The sequence below is a fragment of the Cetorhinus maximus genome, chromosome 15 (assembly GCF_964194155.1).
Source record: "Cetorhinus maximus chromosome 15, sCetMax3.hap1.1, whole genome shotgun sequence".
NCBI lineage: Eukaryota > Metazoa > Chordata > Chondrichthyes > Lamniformes > Cetorhinidae > Cetorhinus > Cetorhinus maximus.
Window position 1 is genome coordinate 44,044,851 of NC_135893.1, and position 23,059 is coordinate 44,067,909.

The 23,059-nt window shown below is 42.7% G+C and overlaps 1 protein-coding gene and 1 long non-coding RNA gene across 2 annotated transcripts in view; one reads left to right on the plus strand and one right to left on the minus strand.

Moving 5' to 3' along the window:
• Window positions 1-8,707, minus strand: part of LOC144690629 (uncharacterized) — a 31,020-nt gene extending 22,313 nt beyond the window's left edge. Inside the window, exon 1 of the long non-coding RNA XR_013578922.1 lies at window positions 8,601-8,707. This is a non-coding gene — a long non-coding RNA (uncharacterized LOC144690629). The remainder of the gene's footprint in view (window positions 1-8,600) is intronic.
• Window positions 8,708-8,795: 88 nt separating this feature from the next.
• eef2kmt (eukaryotic elongation factor 2 lysine methyltransferase) overlaps window positions 8,796-23,059 on the plus strand; it is a 47,503-nt gene continuing 33,239 nt past the window's right edge. Inside the window, exons 1-2 of the mRNA XM_078558317.1 lie at window positions 8,796-8,985; window positions 9,555-9,617. Coding sequence (XP_078414443.1) covers window positions 8,869-8,985; window positions 9,555-9,617 — 180 coding nt within the window. The 5' untranslated portion in view covers window positions 8,796-8,868. The remainder of the gene's footprint in view (window positions 8,986-9,554; window positions 9,618-23,059) is intronic.

A 23,059-nucleotide genomic window follows, 5' to 3' on the forward strand; every position in this document is an offset into this window, starting at 1 on the left:
ACAACTGGTGTTAGGCTAACTGGTTTGTGGCTCTCTCTCCCTCCTTTTTTGAAAAGTGGTGTAACATTTGCCAACTTCCAATCCAGTGAGACCATTCCTGAATCTAAGGAATTCTGGAAAATCATAGCTAGCACATCCAGTGTCTCTGCAATTGTGTCTTTTAGGACCTTAGGGTGTAGGCCTTCAGGTCCTGGGTATTTGTCAGATTTTAGTCCCTTAAATTTCTCCAATACTTTATCTCTGTTGACATTAATTTCCCTAATTTTTTCACCTTTTTTTGCCCCTAAGTTGTCATCTATTTTTGATATGGAACTTCTGTCTTCTACTGTGAAGAAAGACACAAAATATTTGTTCAATGCCTCTGCCATTTCCTCATTCCCCACGATATTTTCTCCTGTCTCTGCTTCTAGGGAACCAACATTTACTTTAGCTACTCTCTTCCTTATTTTTTACTTATAAAAGTTCTTACAATCTGTTTTTATATTTCTGCCTAGTTTAGTCTCATACTCCCTTTTTGGGAGTCCCTTCACTGGTTTCTAAAACACTCTCAATCCTCAGGCTTGCTACTGTTTTTTGCAACATTCTAAACCTCTTCATTTAATCTAATATTTAATCCTTAGCTTCCTGAGCAAGTCCTTCTTGCTGAGTTTTTGTTCTTCAATGGGATGTATTTTTGTTTAACATTCTGAGTTGTTCCTTTAAGTGTTTCCCACTATTCGATTACCTCCATAACTTTAATCTATTTACCCAAATAAACCTTAGCCAGTTCCCCGGTCGTACCTATGTAATTGGCTTTGCCTAAGTTTAAATTTTTTGTTTTGCGATTGGAATATATCACTTTCAAACTTAACATTGTATTATGGTTACTATTTCCCAGTGGAAATTTTCCTGACGTTATTAATTAACCCTGCTTCATTTCACAATACTAGATCTAAGATAGTTTTATCCCTAGTTAGTTCCACTACGTACTGCTCCAAGAAACTGTCACAAAAACATTCTACAAACTCATCTTCTAGACCATTCTTGCCAATTTGATTGCCTCAGTCTATATGAAGATTAAAGCCCCTACAATTATTATATTTGCTTATACAGGCTCCAATAATTTGTTGTTTAATGCTCTGCCCAACGGTATAACTACTGTTAGGGGCCCTATAAATTACTCCCACCAGCGTTTTATGACTCTTGCTATTCCTAATCTCCACCCATACTGATTCTGCTTCATAATTTTCAGAGGCCGTGAATTTGGTCCATAGCCCTGCAGGTTATGGCACTTGAAGTGCATATCCAGACACCTTGTAAATGAGTTGAGGGTTTCTGCTTCTACTATCCTTTCAGACATTGAGTTCCAGACCTCTACAACCCTCTGGGTGAAAAAAATGTGTTCCTCATCTCGGCTCTAATCCTTCTCCCAATTGCTTTAAAATCTATGGCCCCTCGTCACTGATCTCTATGTTAAAGTAAACAGCCCCTTCCCACCCACTCTATCCAGGCCCTTTACAATTTTGTACATCTCAATCAAATCTCCCCTCAGCCTCCTCTGTTCCAAGGAGAACAACCCCAGCCTATCCAATCTTTCCTCATAGCTGCAATTTTCCAGTCCTGGCAACATCCTTGTAAATCTCCTCTGGACCCTCTCTGGTGCGATTACATCCTTTCTGTAATGAGGTGACCAGAATACAGTACACAGGCTCTGGCCTAACACATTTTATACAGTCCCAGCATAACCTCCTTGCTCTTCTATTCCTTGTCTCGGCTAATAAATGAACGGATTCCATATGCCTTCTTAGCCACCTTATCGAACTATCCTGCTACCTTCAGGGATCTGTGGGCATTCTGTGCAAGGTCTCTCACTTCCTCTACTCCTCTCAGTATCTTCCCATTTATTGTGTATTCCCTTGCCTTGTTTGGCCTCCCCAGATGCATCATCTCACACTTCTCTGGGTTGAATTCCATTTGCCACTTTTTTGCCCACTTGACCATTGCTATCTTCCTGCAGTCTACAGCAATCCTCCTCACTATCAACCACAAGGCCATTTTTTGTGCCATCTGCTAACTCCTTGATCATTTACGTCTAAATCATTAATATATACCACAAAAAGCAGGAGACCTGCAGAACCTCACTGGAAACATGCTTCCAGTCGCAAAAATTACTCTTTGCTTCCTGCCATTGAGCCAATTTTGTATCCAGCTACATTCCATTGGATCCCACGGATTTTTATTTTTTAACCTGTCTGCCATGTGGGACCTTGTCAAAAGCCTTGCTAAAATCCATGTAGACATCAACTTCACTACCTTCATCAATCCTCCTTGTTGCTTCCTCAAAAAATTCATTCAAATTAGTCAGGCATGACCTTCCCTTAACAAATCCATGCTGCCCCAAGGCAGTGCTGCAAGGATGTTAAGGTTGAGCATTCCTGGTCTGAGACCATCATATTCACTGCCAGTTAAAACTTATCAGTGGTACTCAGATCTATGACTCACTGGGGAGTTAGGAAGGTCTATTGTGCAAAGAAAACAAGTGTTAAACATTCAGCCTTATGTCCTAAATTAATGTAGTTTTAACTTGTAACATTTTAAGAGAAGCAGCCACTTTTCTTTCACAATGTGTAACCATCTTTCGTTCTGTAAGTGTGGAGTTAAGTTCTATAATCTGTTATTGTGGCTATGTAGTTTTCTTGACTTTTATTTCTTATGAACATGTCATATATTATTGCTGTATCTTGTATGTGAATCTTGTTACCTTGTTAACACACCAATCATCTTTATGCACTAATTTTATATGTATTTTATATAGACTTTATGTAATTTATGTAACTTTGTAATTTCTATAAGGCTATGCACCACTTTGTACTCTTTTGCTATTCTTAATTAACCTGAACCAAGCACAGGCAGACACTACAAAAACATAGAATAGCAAAGCTGTTCTCTCAACCAAAACATATTGGTAGGCGCCTGCCCTAATAAAAATTTTACAGGATACCTGTAAATCAATTAGATATTAGGAACGATGAGTCCAAATGTTAACTATTAGAGGCAGACAGCACATGCTCTCTTATCTCAAATAGGCAGACGCCTTAACTACCTCAAGGCCCCTGTTACCTCGGTAAAAAGTCATAAAATTGAATGAAATAGCAGAAAAAGCTATAATGAGATGGACGGTCCCACCAGTAATTTAAACCTTAGAGGACCAGTCAGGAGTAAACAGAAAATGACATCAATAGATGACCATCACCCTCAAGAAACTGATCACGCAGAGAGAGAGACCACGTGTCGCCTCGCACCCTAGGTTGAATCGGAAGCAAGAACTGCATTGAGCCAGTAAAGTCGCTGCCTAACTTTGTAAAGTATTACTTTTGTTGCTTAATAAATGTTTCCTGAGTTTCATCACTAGATTGTCTCCTTTAGGTTGAATCGTTAAAGTCTTAAAAGAACAAATTCATATTGAGCAGGTGCAGACTTAGAGATTTGGAGGTTAAATAACCCCCCAAAAAAACTGACAGAAAGCAAATGGAATGTTGGTCTTCATTGCAAGTGGGGTGCAGTATAAAAGTTAGGAAGTCTTGCCACAACTATACAGGGCATTGGTTCAAACACACCTAGAGTATAGCGCACCTCATTTAAGGCAGGCTACACTGGCATGGGAAGCAACTCAGAGGAGGTTAACTAGGTTGATTCCTGGGATTAAGAAATTATGAGGAAAGGTTGAGCCTATACTCAATAGGGTTTAGAAGAATGAGAGGTGTTGAAACTTATAAGATTCTGAGGGGGCTTGACTGGGAGATGCTGAGATGTTTCCCCTCCTGGGAGAATCTAGTACTAGGGGGCACATTTTCAAAATAAGGGGCCTCCCAATTAAGTTGGAAATGAGGAGGAATTTTTTTGCCTGAGGGTCGTTAATCTTTGGAATTCTCATCCCCAGAGAACAGGAGAGGCTGGGTCATTGAATAGATTCAAGGTTGAGTTAGACAGATTTCTGACCTACAAAGGAGTCAACTGTAATGGGAAGCAAGCAGGGAGGTGGAGTTGAGGCCATAAAAAAGATCAGCCATGATTGTATTGAACGGCGGATCAGGCTCGAGGAGACAAATGGCAGCTCGTACTTAGGACACTGCAGATGGAGCTCAGGGCATCCAAGGTTCAATCCAGCAGGCTGATTCAGGTAATTAGTTCAGACACCGGATAGCTATTAATAAATGTGCAGAATGGGCATGTAACTGGCAAAGTTATTTCAGCATTGATAAGTGTGAGGTGGTGCATTGTGATAGAGGCAGTCAAGAGGCCACATACTCATTGGAAAATAAGCCTAAACTGGGTATAGGAGAAAGTGATCTAGGGCGCAAATATTCAAATCTCAAATTTTAACAATGTAGGTTAATCAGGCTATTAAAAAAACAGGCAAAGCAAGTGCAGGGGTTCATTTTTAGAGAGATAAAATTCAGAGGCAGAAAAGTAGATAACTTATCTGTTTTTTAAATAGCCTGATTAACTTACGTTGTTAAAATTTGAGATTTGAATATTTTGCACCCTAGGTCACTTTCTCCTATACCCGTTTAGGCTTATTTTCCAATGAGTGTGTGGCCTCTTGACTGTCTCTATCACAATGCACCACCTCACACTTATCAATGCTGAAATAACTTTGCCAATTACATGCCCATTCTGCACATTTATTAATAGCTATCCGGTGTCTGAACTAATTACCCAAATCAGCCTGCTGGATTGAACCTTGGATGCCCTGAGCTCCATCTCCAGTGTCCTAAGTACGAGCTGCACCCATTTATATACTTCCAATATTATACCTGATAGTCAGCATTATTTGTCTTCCTTCCAGCTTTTGGCATAAACTAGAAATCAACAAACTAGCAATAGTAACTGGAACCTCTATTATTTTGTGATGTACAATGACACATTCCTTGGTACCTAGCAGCATTCAGTTACTTCTCTTCCGTAATTCCCTGTTTATCCCCAAATAGCTTCCATTCTGTTAAGTATATACCAGTATTACTTATAATTCAAAATCATCCATATAAAGCCCATGCATTGTAATCTAACCTATTCTACTATTCACTCTTGCTTAAACCTATATTGCAACAACAATTTGTATTTATATAGCACCTTTAATGTAATGACACATCCCAAGTTGTTTCACAGGTGCATTATAAAACAAAGTATGAGATCGAGCCACATAAGGAGATATTAGAGATGACCAAAAGCTTGGTCAAAGAAGTAGGTTTAAAGGAGTGTCTTAAAGGAGGAAAGCGAGGTACAGAGGCAAAAACATGTAAGAAGGGAATTCCAGAGCTTGGGGCTAGACAACTGAAGGCATGGATACCAACTGTGCTGCAATTAAAATTGGGGATGCACAAGAGGCCAAACTCTAGGATTGTGGGTATCTCGGAGGTTTGTGGGACTAGAGGAGGTTACAGAGATAGGGAGGGGTGAGGCCATGGAGGGATTTGAAAACAGGGATGAGAATTTTAACATCAGCACATTGGCTCCTGGTCAAGCAGTGTAGGTCAGCGAGCACAAGGGTGACAGGGGAATGGGACTTGGTGTAAGTTAAGACATGGGCAGCAGAGTTTTGGATGATATCAAGTTTACAGATAGGGAGACCAAACAGGAGTGCAGTGGAACAGCCGAGTCTAGAGGTGACAAAGGCACGGATGAGGGTTTTCGCAGTAGACAGGCTGAGACAGGTGCAAAGTTGGGCAATTTTAAGAGGTGGAAATAGGGGATTTTAGTGATGGCACGAATATGAGTCCAGGAGTTCATCTTGGGATCAAATGTCACACCAAGTTTGCAAACAGACTGGCATAATCTCAGACTGTTGTCAGGAAGAGGGATAGAGTCAGTAGTTAGGGAACAGTGTTTGTGGTAGGAACCAAAAACAATGGCTTCAATCTTTCCAATATTTAATTGCAGCAATATCTACTCTTGCTGTACTGGATGTCAGGTAAGCAGTCTGATAATTTAGCAGCAGCGGAGTTGTCGAGAGTGGTAGTGGTGATATAGAACTGGCTGTTGTCAGTGTATATGTGGAAACTCTTCTTCATAAGCAGTCTCTCAGGATCGAGGATGACTTGCTTCTATCTAGTTCAATGGGTTCTGATTCAGCTGATAAGTTCAATGTGCGATCTGCAGACTGTACCACAGGTGGGGCAGGAAACTGTACCACAGGTGGGGCAGGTGGTCTTTGGAGTGCAGGTAGATGGGTTGTTTGAAAACTAACTTCTTTGGGTGATGTTGCCAAGGGGCAGTGTGCGAACGAGAGATAGGAGGCCAATTATTGATCCTTCAAAGTATCGTTAATAATACTAATAATAGTTAATTACAGATAACAAAGCCATGTTCTTACTCTTAATCTCATTAAGGATCATCTTAGTTAATTCTGAGGAATATATTATGAAAATTGATTGTTACCTATGTGACCTCCATCATGACTAACCATCCCTACTTGTCACGGTCAATTGGTGACTGGAGGGCCCTAATTTGTACACCAGTGCAGTAAACCTCTCCTCCCAGTTGCCTGGTCCCTGGTTCTGGAGCCCCCCCCCCCCCCACCCCAACCCCCACAACCACCCGGGTGAAAGGAGGACCAAGGGATTGATTAAGAAGGGGAAAATAGAGTACGAGAGTAAGCTTGCAGGGAACATAAAAACTGTAAAAGTTTCTATAGGTATGTGAAGAGAATAAGATTGGTGAAGACAAATGTAGGTCCCTTACAGTCAGAAACAGGGGAATTTATATTGGGGAACAAAGAAATGGCTAAATACATACTTTGGTTCTGTCTTCACAAAGGTGGACACTAATAACATACCAGAAATGTTGGGGAGCACAGGGTTTAATGGGAGGGAGGAACTGAAAGAAATCAGTATTAGTAGGGAAATGGTATTGGGGAAGTTGATGGGATTGAAGGCCGATAAATCCCTGGGGCCTGATAATCTACATTCCAGAGTACTTAAGGAAGTGGCCCTAGAAATAGTGGATGCATTGGTGGTCATCTTCCGAGATTCTATAGACTCTGGAACAGTTCCTACAGATTGGAGGGTAGCTAATGTAACCCCACTATTTAAAAAGGGAGGCAGAGAGAAAACAGGGAATTATAGACCAGTCGGCCTGACGTCGGTAGTGGGGAAAATTCTAGAGTCCATTATAAAAGATTTAATAGCTGAGCACGTGGAAAACAGTGGCACAACAGGACAGAGTCAGCATGGATTTATGAAAGGGAAATCATGCTTGACAAATCTACTGGAATTTTTCGAGGAAAATTAGTAGAGTTGATGAGGGGGAGCCAGTGGATGTGGTTTATTTGGACTTTCAGAAGGCTTTCAACATAGTCCCACATAAGAGATTAGCGTGTAAAATTAAAGCGCATGGGATTGGGGGTAGTGTATTGAGATGGATAGAAAACTGGTTGGCAGACAGGAAACAAAGAGTCGGAATAAATGGGTCTTCTTCCGAATGGCAGGCAGTGACTAGTGGGGTACCGCAGGGATCGGTGCTGGGACCCCAGTTATTCACAATATATATTAATGATTTAGATGAGGGAATTAAATGTAATATCTCCAAATTTGCAGATGACACAAAGCTGGGTGGGAGGGTTAGTTGTGAGGAGGATGCAGAGAAGCTTCAGTGTGATTTGTACAAGCTGAGTGAGTGGGCAAATGCATGGCAGATGCAATATAATGTTGATAAATGTGAGGTTATCCATTTTGGTAGCAAAAACAGGAAGGCAGATTATTATCTGAATGGCTATAAATTGAGAGAGGGGAATGTGCAACAAGACCTGGGTGTCCTTGTACACCAGTTGCTGAAGGTAAGCATGCAGGTGCAGCAGGCGGTAAAGAAGGCAGATGGTATGTTGGCCTTCATAGCCAGAGGATTCGAGTACAGGAACAGGGATGTCTTGCTGCAATTGTACAGGACCTTGGTGAGACCACACCTGGAACATTGTGTGCAGTTTTGGTCTCCTTATCCAAGGAAGGATGTACTTGCTATAGAGGGAGTGCAGCGAAGGTTTACCCGATTGATTCCCGGGGCGGCGGGACTGACATATGAGGAGAGATTGAGTCGATTAGGATTATATTCGCTGGAGTTCAGAAAAATGAGGGGGGATCTCATAGAAACCTATAAAATTCTAACAGGACTAGACAGGTTAGATGCAGGAAGGATGTTCCCGATGGTGGGGGAGTCCAGAACCAGGGATCACAGTCTGAGGATATGGGGTAGACCATTTAAGACTGAGATGAGGAGAAATTTCTTCACCTCGAGAGCGGTGAGCCTGTGGAATTTGTTACCACAGAAAGTAATTGAGACCAAAACATTGTATGTTTTCAAGGAGGAGTTAGATATAGCTCTTGGGGCGAAAGGGATCAAAGGGTAAGGGGAGAAAGTGGGAGCAGGCTATTGAGTTGGATGATCAGCCATGATCATAATGAATGGCAGAGCAGGCTCAAAGGGCCGAATGGCCTCCTCCTGCTCCTAGTTTCTATGACTGCCCCCTCCCCCCAAACCCCAGCGGGTCGCTCGCCCACCCCTAGTGACGCCCCTCCCCCAGTCCTGTGATTCCCCAACGATTTGGTCACTTTCCCTGAGTTGGTTACCATAGTGATCTCCCTGTCTGATGCGGATCTCAGCAGCTGTTCCTATTGCCCCTAGACGGACAGTGAGAGATTGGAGAAAATTCCCATTCACAAACTCCACCCCTGAGAAACCAGGGCTCCTGGAAGTGACGCTCCCCTTGGGGTGACCCGGAAGAGACGCTCTCCACCCCCCCCACCCCCCCCACCCCCCCCCGGGGGGGGGGGGGGGGGGCAGGTGAACCGGAAGTGAAGCCCCCGCCCCCGGGGTGAGCCGGAAGTGGGGGTCAGGATGAGCGGCGACTGTGGGGCAGCCGGAGCGGCACTCCAGCGGCGGAACCGGGATCTTCTGCTCAGTTTCCAGCACTCATTTTTCACCATGAGGCGGATGGACAGCCTGCCCCTGGCGGTGAGGGAATTCCGGATCAGCTCACCAGCAGCGGGTGTGCGGAGTTGGGGTGTTTGCGAGGAGCGGGTGTGCGGAGTTGGGGTGTTTGCGGAGTTGGGGTGTTTGCGGAGTTGGGGTGTTTGCGAGGAGCGGGTGTGCGGAGTTGGGGTGTTTGCGGAGTTGGGGTGTTTGCGAGGAGCGGGTGCGCGGAGTTGGGGTGTTTGCGAGGAGCGGGTGTGTGGAGTTGGGGCGTTTGCGGAGTTGGGGCGTTTGCGGAGTTGGGGCGTTTGCGGAGTTGGGGCGTTTGCGGGGAGCGGGTGTGCGGAGTTGGGGCGTTTGCGAGGAGCGGGTTTGCGGAGTTGGGGCGCGTGCGGAGTTGGGGCGCGTGCGGAGTTGGGGCGCGTGCGGAGTTGGGGCGCGTGCGGATTTGGGGTGCGTGCGGAGTTGGGGCGCGTGCGGAGTTGAGCTGCTGCGCTCTATGATTGCCACTCCTGAATTTGTTTCCTTCAAATGGACAAACCTGTGTTCAGATAAACCATTAAAGAACTTCAAAAATTTTAATTTCTAATTTTATTTGTATTTCTTTTTAGGAGTTGGAAGAAAGATTGAAGAACAGCAAAGACTCCACTTTATTGCAACAAATTTTGCAGCAGGTACACTGTACATTGCAGTTCCATTCAAATCTGTAGCCGTGGTGTACTTGGATTTCCAAAAGGCATTTGATGCTGCATCAAAGGTTATGACACAAATTAGGAGATTTAGATGTAGAAACATAGAAACTAGGAGCAGGAGTAGGCCATTCGGCCCTTCGATCTTGATCTGCCATTCATTATGATCATGGCTGATCATCCAACTCAATAGCCTGCTCCTGCTTTCTCCCCATACCCTTTGATCCCTTTCGCCCCAAGAGCTATATCTAACTCCTTCTTGAAAACATACAATGTTTTGGCCTCAATAACATTAATAAACATTAATCCCTCAATTATGCAGGGGATAATGTTATCATGAATAGAGCATTGGTTAACAGGAAGCAGAGAGTAGGGATATATAGCTCACTTTTAGGTTTGCCGGATGTGACGAGTGGAGTGCCACAGGGATCAGTGCTGGGTCCTTAACTGTATACAATTTATATCAATGACTTGAATGAGGGGACTGAATGTACGGTTGCTAAATTTGTTGATGAGACAAAGATAGGTCGGAAAGTAAATTTTGAGGAAGACTTAAAATGTCTACCAAAGACTTAGGTTAAGTGAGTGGGCAAAAAATTGGTAGCATTGGCAGATGGAGTATAATGTGGAAAAATGTGAACTCATCTACTTTGGTAGGAAGAATAGAAAAGCAGCATATTATTTAAATAGAGAAAGATTGCAAAATTCTGTGGTACCGAAGGATCTGGGTGTCCTGGTACGTGAATCACAAAAAGTTAGTACGCAGGTACAGCAAGTGATTAGGAAAGCTAATTGCTTCTACTGCTTCTAAAGGTTGGATGGGTTGAACATTATCCATTGGAGTTTAGAAGAATGAGAGGTGATCTTATTGAAATGAAAATGAGAATTTTTTTCTCACAGGGTTTTTGGCCTCTGGAATTCTCTTTTGCAGAGAGCAGTGGAGGCTGGGTTGCTGAATATTTTTCAAGCTGAATTAGATGGATTCTTTACTGATTCAAGATTTCACCTGTGGGCTTATTCAGATCTCTTAATCTATTCGTCCTCACTTTTAGAATAAATATCCATTGTAGTGCAAACCTGATACAAATAGAATCAATGGAGTCCCCAACTCCAAAAGTAGAGAAATCTAAAAGCGGAATAAGATAGATTTTCCCGCAGAATGACACTTGGGAGTGAAAAGTAAGCACCACACAGAACTGCCATAAACATTCTTTAATAAAAATAGAAAGCGCTGGAAATATTCAGCAAATCAGGCAGCATCTGTGGAGAGAAACAAATATATTGTCTCAGGTTGATGCCCTCCTGGATGTAACCTGGATCTAGGAACAGGAGGAGGCCATTTAGCCACTCAAGACTGCTCCACCATTCAATCACATCAGTGATCAGCAAACTAACTCCATATCTTTTTTTAATCCCTTTAAAAAATTTTATTTTTTATTTACTTATTTTTATTCATTGTTTTATCCATTTTTAAAATCCCTTTTTCTATCCTTTTTCCCCAGCCACCGTCCCTCCCCCCACCCCATCTGTCACTTGTTCCATGTTGTTCTTTCAAGAGTGCTGACCCTTGTTCTCTTATTCACACATTCTGCTTTCTTATCTTTATGCCACTTATCAGCATCATCTTCAGCCCTTACCTCCACCATTAACACTCTCTTTGTCTTGTGTCTATAACATTTTTGTCAATCCCTCCTTTGTCCCCACCTATCGCTGACCTTCTATCCTGCTTTACTTGCTCCACTGCCCTTAAACAATATAAATTCCATCACTTTCTACTTCTCTTTAGCTCCAAAGAAGAGTCATACAGACTTGAAACATTAACTCCGTTCTCTTGCCACAAATGTTGTCAGACCTGCTGAGTTTTTCCAGCATTTTCTGATTTTATTCCATATCTTTGTTCATCTTGTCCCATATCCCTTAGTTTTTTGTTAACCAAAGATATTATTTAAATTCACCTTTGAAGTTAACAATTGACCTAGCATCAATTGCAGAATAGAGTCTTCATCTAAGTCATTAGTATAGATTCTTAATAGCTGAGGCCCCAGCACTGATTCTTGTGGCACTCCGCTAGTCACAGTCTATCAAATTGAAAATGCCCCATTTATCCCAACTCTCTGCCTCCTGTCCATTAACCAATCCTCTATACATGCTAATATATCACCTCAAGTCCATGAGCCCTTACCTTTCATGTGGCACCTTATGACCTTTTGGAAATCCAGGAATGTTACAGCTGGTGGGTTCCCCATTCTACTGGTTACACCTTCAAAAAACACTAAGAAATTTGTCAAACACAATTTCTGTTTTGTAAAACCATACTATGATTTTCTAAGTGCATTGTTGAGACTTTCGTAATAGATTCCACCATTTTCCCGATGGCTGATGTCAGACTAACTGGCCTGTAGTTCCCTGTTTCCTCCCTCCTTTCTTAAATAGCGGTGTTACTTTTGCAGACTTCTAGTCTGCTGGGACTGTTCTAGAATCTAGAGAATTTTGGAAAATCACAACCAGTGCATCTACTATCTCTGCAGCTATCTCCTTTAGAATCCTAGGATGTAGACCATCAGGTCCTGGGCATTTGTCAGATTTTGGTCCCTTAAGTTTCTCCAGTATTTTTTCTCTGTTATTTTCTATGCCCATTCATGTTTTAATGATTTACCCACCTGGACTCCCAAGACTCTTTGGGCCACCATTATTTTTAGCTTTTCACCATTTAGAAAGTACCCTGTTCAATCTTTTTTTAGGAGAATTGGCGACAGAGACAGGGCTTTGAACCTGGGATTCCCAATCAAGAAGCTGCACAGATGCAAGGCAACTGATATATGAAGATTGTTGGACACTTGTGTTGGTGTCTTTGGGCAGCAACCTCTGTGACTGAGCAGTCCTCTTCAGGATACCCTTTGCTCACCCAATATGGGGAGGGGGCTAGAAAAGGTGCCCTAAAAATAGCTGTCCCACTTCCTCCTTCTGGAGAAGCACACCCTGTGGAATCTCCGGCTTTGTGGTCAAAGAAAGAAAACTTTGCAATGTGGAATGTTGGAACATTCATGGATAATCTCAAGTGACTGTTCAGAAAGAACTGCAATCGTATCACGTGAACTATCAAGATATCTCCGTCCTCTGAGACCCCCTTCCTGGGGAGGAGCAGCTGAAGAACAAGCAGAGGGGTACACTTGGGAAAAGACTGACAGTGACCCTCGTGTCCATGGAGTTGGTTTTGACATCAGGAATAGGATCTTGGATGCACTGCCAGAACTCCCCAATTGTTTAAATGGAAGACTCATGATACTTCACCTACAGTTCAGCTTTAACCAATATGCCACCATCATCAGCACTTATGTCCTGACCCTTGACTCCAATGAAAATGTTAAGGAGTACTTCTACTCTGATCTTGATGAAATCCTCACTGCCAACCCAAAAGAAGAAAAGATCATCCTTCTGGGGGATTTGATGGCAGGATTGGCCATGACTCTGATGTCAGGAGTGGAACCATTGGGAAAGACACGGTGGGGAAAGCCAAAGCAAATGGTATCCTATGGCTGACAAAGTGTGCTCAGCATGACCTCATTATTATAAACGCCCTCTTTGTCCAGAAGGACAAGTATGAAGCCCACATGGAGGCACCCTAGATCAAAACATTGGCATCTCATTGTTGGGGCCAAAGACCTAAGTAATGTCTGTATCACTCAATCCATGCAGGGACTGATGGCTGTTGGACAGATTATAGACTTGTTTGATCGGTGATGAACATCTACCTAGTACCAAGACATCACAAGGCCCAAAAAATCAAGAGGAAAAAGATCAATGTCTCAGCACTAAAGCAGCCCAACCAAAGAGAGGAATTCCAAGTGCAGCTCTCAACCAATCTGGAAAATCTGCACGCTTTTTAAAATTCATTTATGGGATATGGGTGTCGCTGGCTAGGTTATTGCCCGTCCCTAATTGCCCTTGAGGTAGTGGTGGTGAGCTGCTACCTTGAACCGCTGCAGTCCATGTGGTGTAGGTACACCCACAGTGCTGTTAGGGAGGGAGTTCCAGGATTTTGACCCAATGGTAGTGAAGGAACAGCGATATATTTCCAAGTCAGGATGGTGAGTGGCTTAGGGGGGAGCTTCCAGGTGGTGGTGTTCCCATGTGTCTGCTGCCCTTGTCCTTCTGGATGGTAGCAGTCATGAGTTTGGAAGGTGCTGTCTAAGAATTCTTGGTGAGTTCCTGCAGTGCATCTTGTACATGGTACACACTGCTGCCGCTGTGCATCGGTGCTGGAGGGAGTGAATGTTTGTGGGTGGGGTGCCAATCAGGCGTGCTGCTTTGTCCTGGATGATGTCAAGCTTTTTGAATTGTTGGAGCTGCACTCACCTAGGCAAGTGGAGAGTATTTCATCTCACTCCTTACTTGTGCTTTTAAATGGTGGACAGGCTTTGGGGAGTCAGGAAGTGAGTTACTCACCACAGAATTCCCAGCCTCTGATCTGCTTTTGTAACTGCAGTATTTAGATGGCTAGTCCAGTTCAGTTTCTGGTCAATGGTAATGATGTCGATAATGGGGGAATTCTGAGATGGTAATGCCATTGAACGTCAAGGGGCGATAGTTAGATTCTCTCTTGTTGGAGATGGTCATTGCCTGGCACTTGTATGGTGCGAATGTTACTTGCCACTTTTCAGCCCAAGTCTGGATATTGTCCAGGTCTTGCTGCATTTGGACATGGACTGCTTCGGTATCTGGGGAGTCGTGAATGGTCCAACTCAATTCCAGTACAGTGGGAACAAATAAAGTCAGCTGTACTAGACTCCTGTGTCCAGACCATTGGATTCCAGCATCGTGGTCACCAGGACTGGTTCGACAACAATTAAGCTCAAATATTTGACCACTTGGACAAAAATGAGCAGCCTTTGTTGCCTGACAGAACAATCTAAGGTCACAACTCAAGAAAGCAGCATTCCAACAGCCCGAGGTTGATGCCCAGAAACAAATCTGGAAGATAAAGGACGTGTGGGAAGTGAAAGCCCAAAAGATCCAATGATATGCTGATCATCATGATGGCAAAGCTTTTTTGAAGCCACCAGGGCCACCGACAGACCAAGATCAAATGGTTAAAATCCTCTTCACTTAAAAGATGATCTCTCTCTTCAGGATGACGATGCCATACGTTAATGCTGGAAATAAGATTTTCAACAACTCCTCAACTGTGAATCCACAGTAACAGCTGTTATTCTCCAGGCTATCCCCAGTACCCTGTGGTAGAATCCATCGATGGGGAAGCTGTAACAAGAAATTTAAGGGATGAAAAGCAACAAAGCCTGCGGCCCCGAATGCATTCCAGCAGAGATCTTCAAAGCTTTTCGTCACACCAAGACTCCAAGTACTCATCCTATAGATTTTGAAGGAAAAAGAACTCCGCCCAACTTCAGGAATGTGACAATTGTAACTAACTTCAAGAAGAGGGAGAAATCATGCTGTGGAAACTCTAGGCATTTCCCTCTGGTTCATATCAGGGAAAGTGCTGACATGTATTCTCCTGAGTCGCCGCCTATTTGTAGGTTACTCGCCGCAGAATTCCCAGCCTCTGACCTGCTCTTGTGGCCACAATATTTATATGGCTGGTCCAGTTCAGTTTCTGGTTAATGGTATCAAATGCCTTCAGCCTTTTGTATCATGCGTGAATCGAATTGGCTGAAGACTGACGTCTATGACTGGCATCTCCTCAGGAGGAGGCCAATAGGATGATCAAGTGGATTGATCATCTACTTGGTACTTCTGGCTGAATATGGTTGCAAATACTTCAGCCTCGTCTTTTGTACTGATGTGGTGGGCTCCCCCAATATTGAGGATGGAGATAAAAGCAAAATACTGTGGGTGCTGGAAATCTAGAACAAAACAAAAATACCTGGAAAAACTCAGCAGGTCTGACAACATCTGAGGGAATGGATGTTTGTGCAGCCTCCTCCTCCAGTTAGTTGCTTAGTTGTTCACTACCATTCACAACTGGATGTGACAGGACTGCAGAGCTTAGATCCGATCTGTTGTTTGTGGGATCGCTTAACTCTAAGCAGGATAGATAAATATAGTAGAAGAAATATATTTGGATTTCCAAAAGGCGTTCAATAAGGTACCGCACGTAAGGCTACTTAAGATAAGAGCCCATGGTGTTGGGGGTAGTATATTAGCATTGATAGAGGATGGGTTAACTATTAGAAGACAGAGTTGGGATAAGGGAGGCGTTTTCAAGATGGCAATTAATAACTTGTGGAGTGCTGCAGGGATCAGTGCTTGAGCCTCAATTATTTACAATATATATTAATGACTTTGATGAGGGAACTGAATGTGTTATTGCCAGATTTGCGGATGAGTAGGTGGGAAGGCAAGTGGTGAGGGTGACACGAGTCTACAGAGGGATATAGACAGGTTAAGTGAGTGAGCAAAAAATTGACAGATGGAATATAATGTGGGAAAACATGAGGTTATACACTTTGGCAGGAAGAAGGGGAGATGAATGTTATTTAAATGGAGAAAGACTGCAGAAGGCTGTAGCACAGGGATTTGGAGTCCTTGTGCATGAATCCCATAAAGCTAATATACAAGTTCAACAGGTATTAGGGAAGGCAAATGGAATGTTGGTCTTTATTTCAAAGGGAATGGAATATAAGAATAGGGAAGTCTTGCTAAAACTATACAAGGCACTAGTTAGACCACACCTAGAATACTGTGAACACTTTTAGCACTCATATCTAAGGAAAGGCATACTGGCATTGGAGGCAGTCCAGAGAAGGTTCACTAGTTTGATTCCAGGAAAGGAGGGATTTTCTTATGAGGAGAGGTTGAGTAGGTTGGGCCTGTACTCATTGGAACTTAGAATGAGAGGCGACCTTATTGAAACCTATAAGATTCTTAGGGGGTTTGACAGGGTAGATGCTGAGAGGTTGTTTCCCCTTATGGGAGAGTCTAGAACCAGAGGGCATAATCTCAGAGTAAGGGGCCGCCCATTTAAAAGAGAGATGAGGAATTTCTTCTCTCGGAGGAAAGTTAATCTGTGCAATTCTAAGGCGGAGGTGGACAGATTTTTAATCAGTAAGGGAATTGAGGGTTATGGGGGAAAAGGCAGAAAAGTGGAGTTGAGGATTATCCGATCAGCCATGATCTCTCATTGAATGGCGGAGCAGACTCGATGGTCCGAATGGCCTACTTCTGCTCCTACATCTTATGTCTATCACTTGATGCTTATGCTGTTTGGCCCACAAGTAGTCCTGTGTTGAAGCTTCACCAGGTTGACACCTCATTTTTTAGGTATACCTGGTGCTGCTCTTGGCATGCCCTCCTGCACTCTTCATTGAACCAGGGTTGATCCCTGGGCTTGATAATGGTAGCGTAAGGGATATGCTGGGCCATGAGGTTACAGATTGTGGTTAAATGCAATTCTGCTGCTGCTGATGGCATCCAGGCAGCATTGTGGGCCCAGTTCTGAGCCGCTAGATATTTTCTAAATCTATCCCATTTGTGACAGTGGTAATACCACATAACACGATGGTGGGACTTTGCACAAAGACTGTGTGCAGTGGCCACTTCTGCCTGTACTGTCATGACAGATCCACCAGTAACAGGTAGATTGTTTAGGATGAGGTCAAGTAAGTTTTCGCTCACCACCTACCACAGGCCCAGCCTTCCTCATAGTGAAGGTGCCCCTCGGTAGCAGTGATCATAATATTGAATTTTACATTCAGTTAGATAGAGAGAAGGGTGGGTCTAAGACTAGTATTTTAAACTGAAATAACAATTATGAGGGCATGAAAGCAGAGCTAAAGTGAACTCAGATATTAGATTGAGGGATAGATCAATAGAGATGCAGTGGCGAATATTTAAGGGGATATTTTAGAATGCACAGAATAGATATATTCCAACAAGAGAGAAAAAAATCCAAGAGAGCCCACCATCCGTGGTTAATTTAAAAAGTTAAAGGTAGTATCAAACTTAAAGAAAAATTATAATTGCACAAAGGTGGGTGGCAGGTCAGAAAATTGGGCAGAATATAAAAAACAGTAAAGAATGACTAAATGGTTAATAAGGAGGAGAAAATTAGAGTATGAGAGAAAGGTAGCTAGAAATATCAAGACTGATAGTAAGATTTTCTATAGATATTTAAAAAAGAAAACAGTTAACAAAGTGAGCATTGGTCCTATAGTAAGTGAGTCTGGGGAATTAATGGAAAATAAGGAGATGGCACATGAATTGAACAGGTATTTTGCATCAGTCTTCACTATAGAAGATACAAGGAACATCCCAGAAATAGCTATAAATTAGGGAATGGGAAGAGCAGCGGAACTCAATAAAATTACAATCACTGGGGAAGTGGTACTGAGAAAATTGTTGGAGCTGAGAGCTCACAAGTCCTCAGGTCCTGATGGACTTCAGCCTAGGGTCATAAAAGAGGTGGCTATTGAGATAGTTGATGCATTAGTTTTAATTTTCCAAACTTCCCTAGATTTGGGGAAGTTTCCATTAGATTGAAAAATAGCAAATGTAATTCCTTTGTTGAAAAAGGGAGTGGGACAGAAAGCAGGAAACTACAGGCAAGTTAGCTTAACATCTGTTATAGGGAAAATGTTAGAAACTATTATTAAAGATGTTATAGCAGAAAAATTCAAGGCAAACCAGTGGATGTACTGTACTTAGATTTCCAGAAGGCATTTGATAAGGTGCCACATCAAAGGTTATTGCAGAAAATAAAAGCTCCTGATGTGGGGAATAATATATTGGCTTGGATAGATTGGCCAGCTAACACAGAACAGAGTAGGCATAAATGGGTAATTTTCTTGTTGGCAAGATGTAACAAGTGGTGTGTCACAGGGACCAGTGCTGGGCCTCAGCCTTTTACAATTTATATGTATAACTTGGATGAAGGGACCAAAGGTATGGTTGCTAAATTTGGTGATGACACAAAGGTAGTTGGGAAAGTAAGTTGTGACGAGGACATGAGGCTACAAAGGGACATAGGTTAAGGGAATGGGCAAAGATCTGGCAAGTGGAGTATAACATTGGAAAATGTGAAATTGTCCATTGTGGCAGGAAGGATAAAAAGGAAGCATCTTATCCAAATGGTAAGAGATTGCAGAGCTCTGAGATGTAGAGGGATCTGGGTGTCCTAGTGCATGAATCACAAAAGGTTACAGCAAGTAATTGGAAAAGCTAATAGAATGTTGTAGTTTATTATGAGGGGAGTTCAATACAAAAGTAGGGAGATTGTGCCTCAGTTATGCAGGGCATTGTTTTTTAAATTTATTGATGGGATGTGGGCGTCGCTGGCTAGGCCAACATTTATTGCCCATCCCTAATTGCCCTTGAGAAGGTGGTGGTGAGCTGCCTTCTTGAACTGCTGCAATCAGTGGTGTAGGTACACCTACAGTGTTGTTATTAGGGAGGGAGTTCCAGGATTTTGACCCAGTGACAGTGAAGGAACGGCGATATATTTCCAAGTCAGGTTAGTAAGTGGATTGGAGGGGAACTTGCAGGTGGTGGTGTTCCCATGTGTCTGCTCTCCTCCTTCTAGATGGTAGTGGTCATGGGTTTGGAAGGTGTTGTCTAAGGAGCCTTGGTGAGTTCCTATAGTGCATCTTGTGGATGGTGTACACTGCTGCTTCTGTGTGTCAGCGGTGGAGGGAGTAAATGTTTGTGGATGGGGTGCCAATCAAGAGGGCTGCCTTGTCCCGAATGGTGTCAAGCTTCTTGAGCTGCTCTCATCCAGGCAAGGGGAGAGCATCCAATAACACTCCTGACTCCTGTTCTTCTTGAAGCCAGCTCCACAAGTATTCAGGCAAAACTTCCCAAAATCAACTTCGATGGTCTGGACACTGTGTCCAGATAGCTGAAAACAGTGTGCCCACCGGGTCCTGTTTCCTCAACTCTCAATGGCCATTGTTCCTTGGGAGGACAAAGAAAACGCTACAAAGATACTGAAGCTCTCCTTGAAATGTGGCAACATTGACATTAATGGCTAGGGCGAGCTTGCTACCAATCATTGAGAATGGCAACAACTTGTCCAACAAGCTGCATCATGCTTTGAGTCAGAGTCTCAAGGTAGAGAAGCAGCAGAGAAGGAAAGAAAAGGAAGCAAATACTGAACTCTGGATTTCACTACCTCGAAGGACATCTTGTCCCACGTCTCCAAAGATCTCCAGATGGAGAATCGACCTGTTGCATCACGTGAAGACCTTTGGCAGCAACTCATGATCCTGAGTAGACGTCATCCTCAAATTGAGGGACACCTCTGCCGATCTCTAATTTTATGCTTCCATCACAATGCTTCCACTGCCTTTTCTTTGCCAATGCCAATCTTTGTGTTGTCAGCAAATTTAGATATGTGGCTTTCCCATTATCTAAGTTGTTAATGAATACAGTGAATAGTTGAGGCCCCAACTTAGTTCCTGGTGGGGCACCACTAGTTACATCCTGCAAATTGGAGTACATGTGCATTGTTCCTACTTCTGCCACTCAACCAATTTTCTAACTTGGTCGATAATTTGCCTTCAATTCTGTGACCTTCAACTTTAGCTAACAGTCTCTTATGAGGGACTTTTTGGACTTCCAGAAGACATTTGATATATAAATCCATGCTGGATCTCTCTGATCAGCTGAGAAATGTCAAGATGTTCAGTCACCCTATCCATAAATTATAGACTTGAGTATTTTCCTGACAACAGATGTTTGGTTAACTGGTCTATAATTCCCTGGTTTCTCTCACCCCCACTTTCTGATATAGCAGAGTGACTTGTGCAATTTTCCAATTTAAGGGAACAGCCCCTGAATCAAGAGAACTTTGGAAAATTGTAGTTAGGGTATCAATGTTCTCACTGAGATGGAGACCACCTGTTTCTGGGGTTTGCCACACTTTAGGGCTTAGGGCTATTATTTCTTCATCATTGTCATTTTGTTTCCTTGGGATATCCAGCATGTTGACGCCTTCCTCTACTGTAAATACTGAAGAAAAGTAATTATTCGCCATGTGCACCATTTCCTTACTTTTATTAACAATATCACGTCAGTTTTCAATTATTCCTGACCTTTCTCCATCATCTGATTGTAACATTTTTGTGTTGATTTTTAAATCCCTTGCAAGGTTCTTTTCATACTCCCTTTTCTTTAGCTCTTATTATCTATTTGGTTGCCCTTTACTGCTCTTTGTGTCTCTTCCCTATGCCAGGATCTTTGCATCTGCCAGTTTTTTAGTTTTGTGTTGCTCATTAGCTATCTATGACTTTTTTTAGCAGGTAGAATTCTTTCCTCTTACGGGTATAAACTGGTTGTCTGTCACAATTTCTTTTTCAATACCTCCTATTGATGACCTGTTTTACCTGTTAACAGAATTATCTGGTTACCGTGGGACAGTCTCTCGCATTCTATTGAATTCAGACTTACATAATCTAGAACCATAGCTGTTTTGCATTTCTTCCTTTTAAATAGTATGTTGAATCAATTGTATTATGATCACTATTATAAAAATGTATTTTTATGGACCATTCAGTTGTTAATTAAATCTGGATAATTATTAATTACTAAATTTAACATGGTTTCCTCCCTTGCTGGACCTGGACCATATTGTTGCAGAAGACCTTCCTGAAAACACTCAAGAAATTCACTGCCTTTTTAACATTTAGCAAGCCGTTTTATCCTAATTTGAATTAAAACTCCCCCGAAAACCATTCTGCCTTTGCTATGTTTGTTAGTCTCTGCACCAATTTGTGACATCACAGCAAGACCATGGGGCCTTTACACAGCTCCCACTTACAACACTTTTCTGTTTCTAATTCAACTTATAAATTCTTCACTGCCACTGCTAGTGTCCCATGAAATGGAACCCCTCTTGTCCACATCACTCCTTCAGCCACATGTTCACCCCCTTAATCTGCTTATTCTGTTGCAAATTTGCACACGGCTCAAGTAATAATCCTGTGATTATAACCTTGGGGTCCTATCCTTTAATTTAGCTCCTAGTTCCTGGTATTCTTCCCTATATTCTTTTCCTCAACATGGATTACAATGATTGGATCCTCTCCTTCACTCTACAATATAATTTCAAGTTGGTTCAAAATGTTTCTCACTCTGGCACCAGGTCGACAACATACCATGTGGGACTTCTGGTCCTGCTTACAAAGGATTTCATTCCCTTCATTATCGAGTACTCTACAAATAAATTATGCTTCCCCTCCTCCTCCTCATCCTCCCCACCTCTTTGGGCAGCCTCCTGCTCCAAGCTGCCATGGTCCTCATTCTTATCCTCACAGGTAACAAGTGCATTGTACCTGATGAATAGGATCAGTTTCTGTAAATCCTTTTCTCCCCTCCATTCCCTAGGTTCCCCAAAGTCTGGAGCAAACTGTCCAAATGCTGCTCCTGCTCTCGTATTTGCAGGAGGTTTCCAACCCACGCTCCAGTTCAATAACTGAACTGGAGAGATTCAAGGTGGAGATACCTGCTGCAGATATGTTTGCTCAGGATAATTTTGCTCATAAATTCCCAAGTACAGCAGAGCAAACATAAACCTGCTTTGCCATAGCTCAGTCTGCATTATTTTTATTTTTATCTACTTTTTAATTTTATATTTTACTTTTTCTGCACTGTAATTCATACAGCATCTTGTATTTATGCAGCACCTTTAACATAGTAAAGCACACAGGCAAAGATGTTATTTGACACCAAACCACAAAAGAAATATTAAGATCAGATGATCAAAAGCTTGGGTAGGTTTTAAGGCGTGTCTTACAGGAGGAAAGGGAGGTAGACGGGCTGAATTTTAGGGAGAGAATTCGAGTTTAGGGTGTAGAAGCTGAAGGCACAGCCACTAATGGTGTAGTGATTAAAACCTGGGTTATTCAAAAGGGCAAAATTAAATGTGCAGATATCTCGGGGGTTGTGAAGCTGGAGGAGATTACAGAGAAAACGAGGGGTGAGGCCATGGAGGAATTTGAAAACATGGATGAGAATTTTCAAATCATGGCATTGCTAGACCGGGAGCCAGTGTAGGTCGGTGAGCACAGGAGTATGGGGAAGCAGGACTTGGTGTGAGCTAGGTCACTAAGCACTAAAGCATAGACCCAATAGGCAATGGCCTCCTTCTGTGCCATAATGAGCCTGACTCTGACTGCACTGAATTCTGATTTCAAACTTTAATGCGGTTAGTGCACACTCCGTTACCAACCATGCTGTCCGACCACCCTGGTGCAGAGTATTCCAAAGAATCACAAACTCTGAGTGAAGAAATTCTCCCTCACCTCAGCCCTATATGACAGAACCCTTGTCCTGAGACTTCTACCCTGTCAAGTCCTCGAAACATTTTATAAGTTTTAGTTAGATCACCTCTCTCATTCTTCTAAACTCAGGAAAGATCAGTCTATTCCAAATATATTTTTCTTCAAGGTGAGGTTAGAGTTACTGCCCTTGAC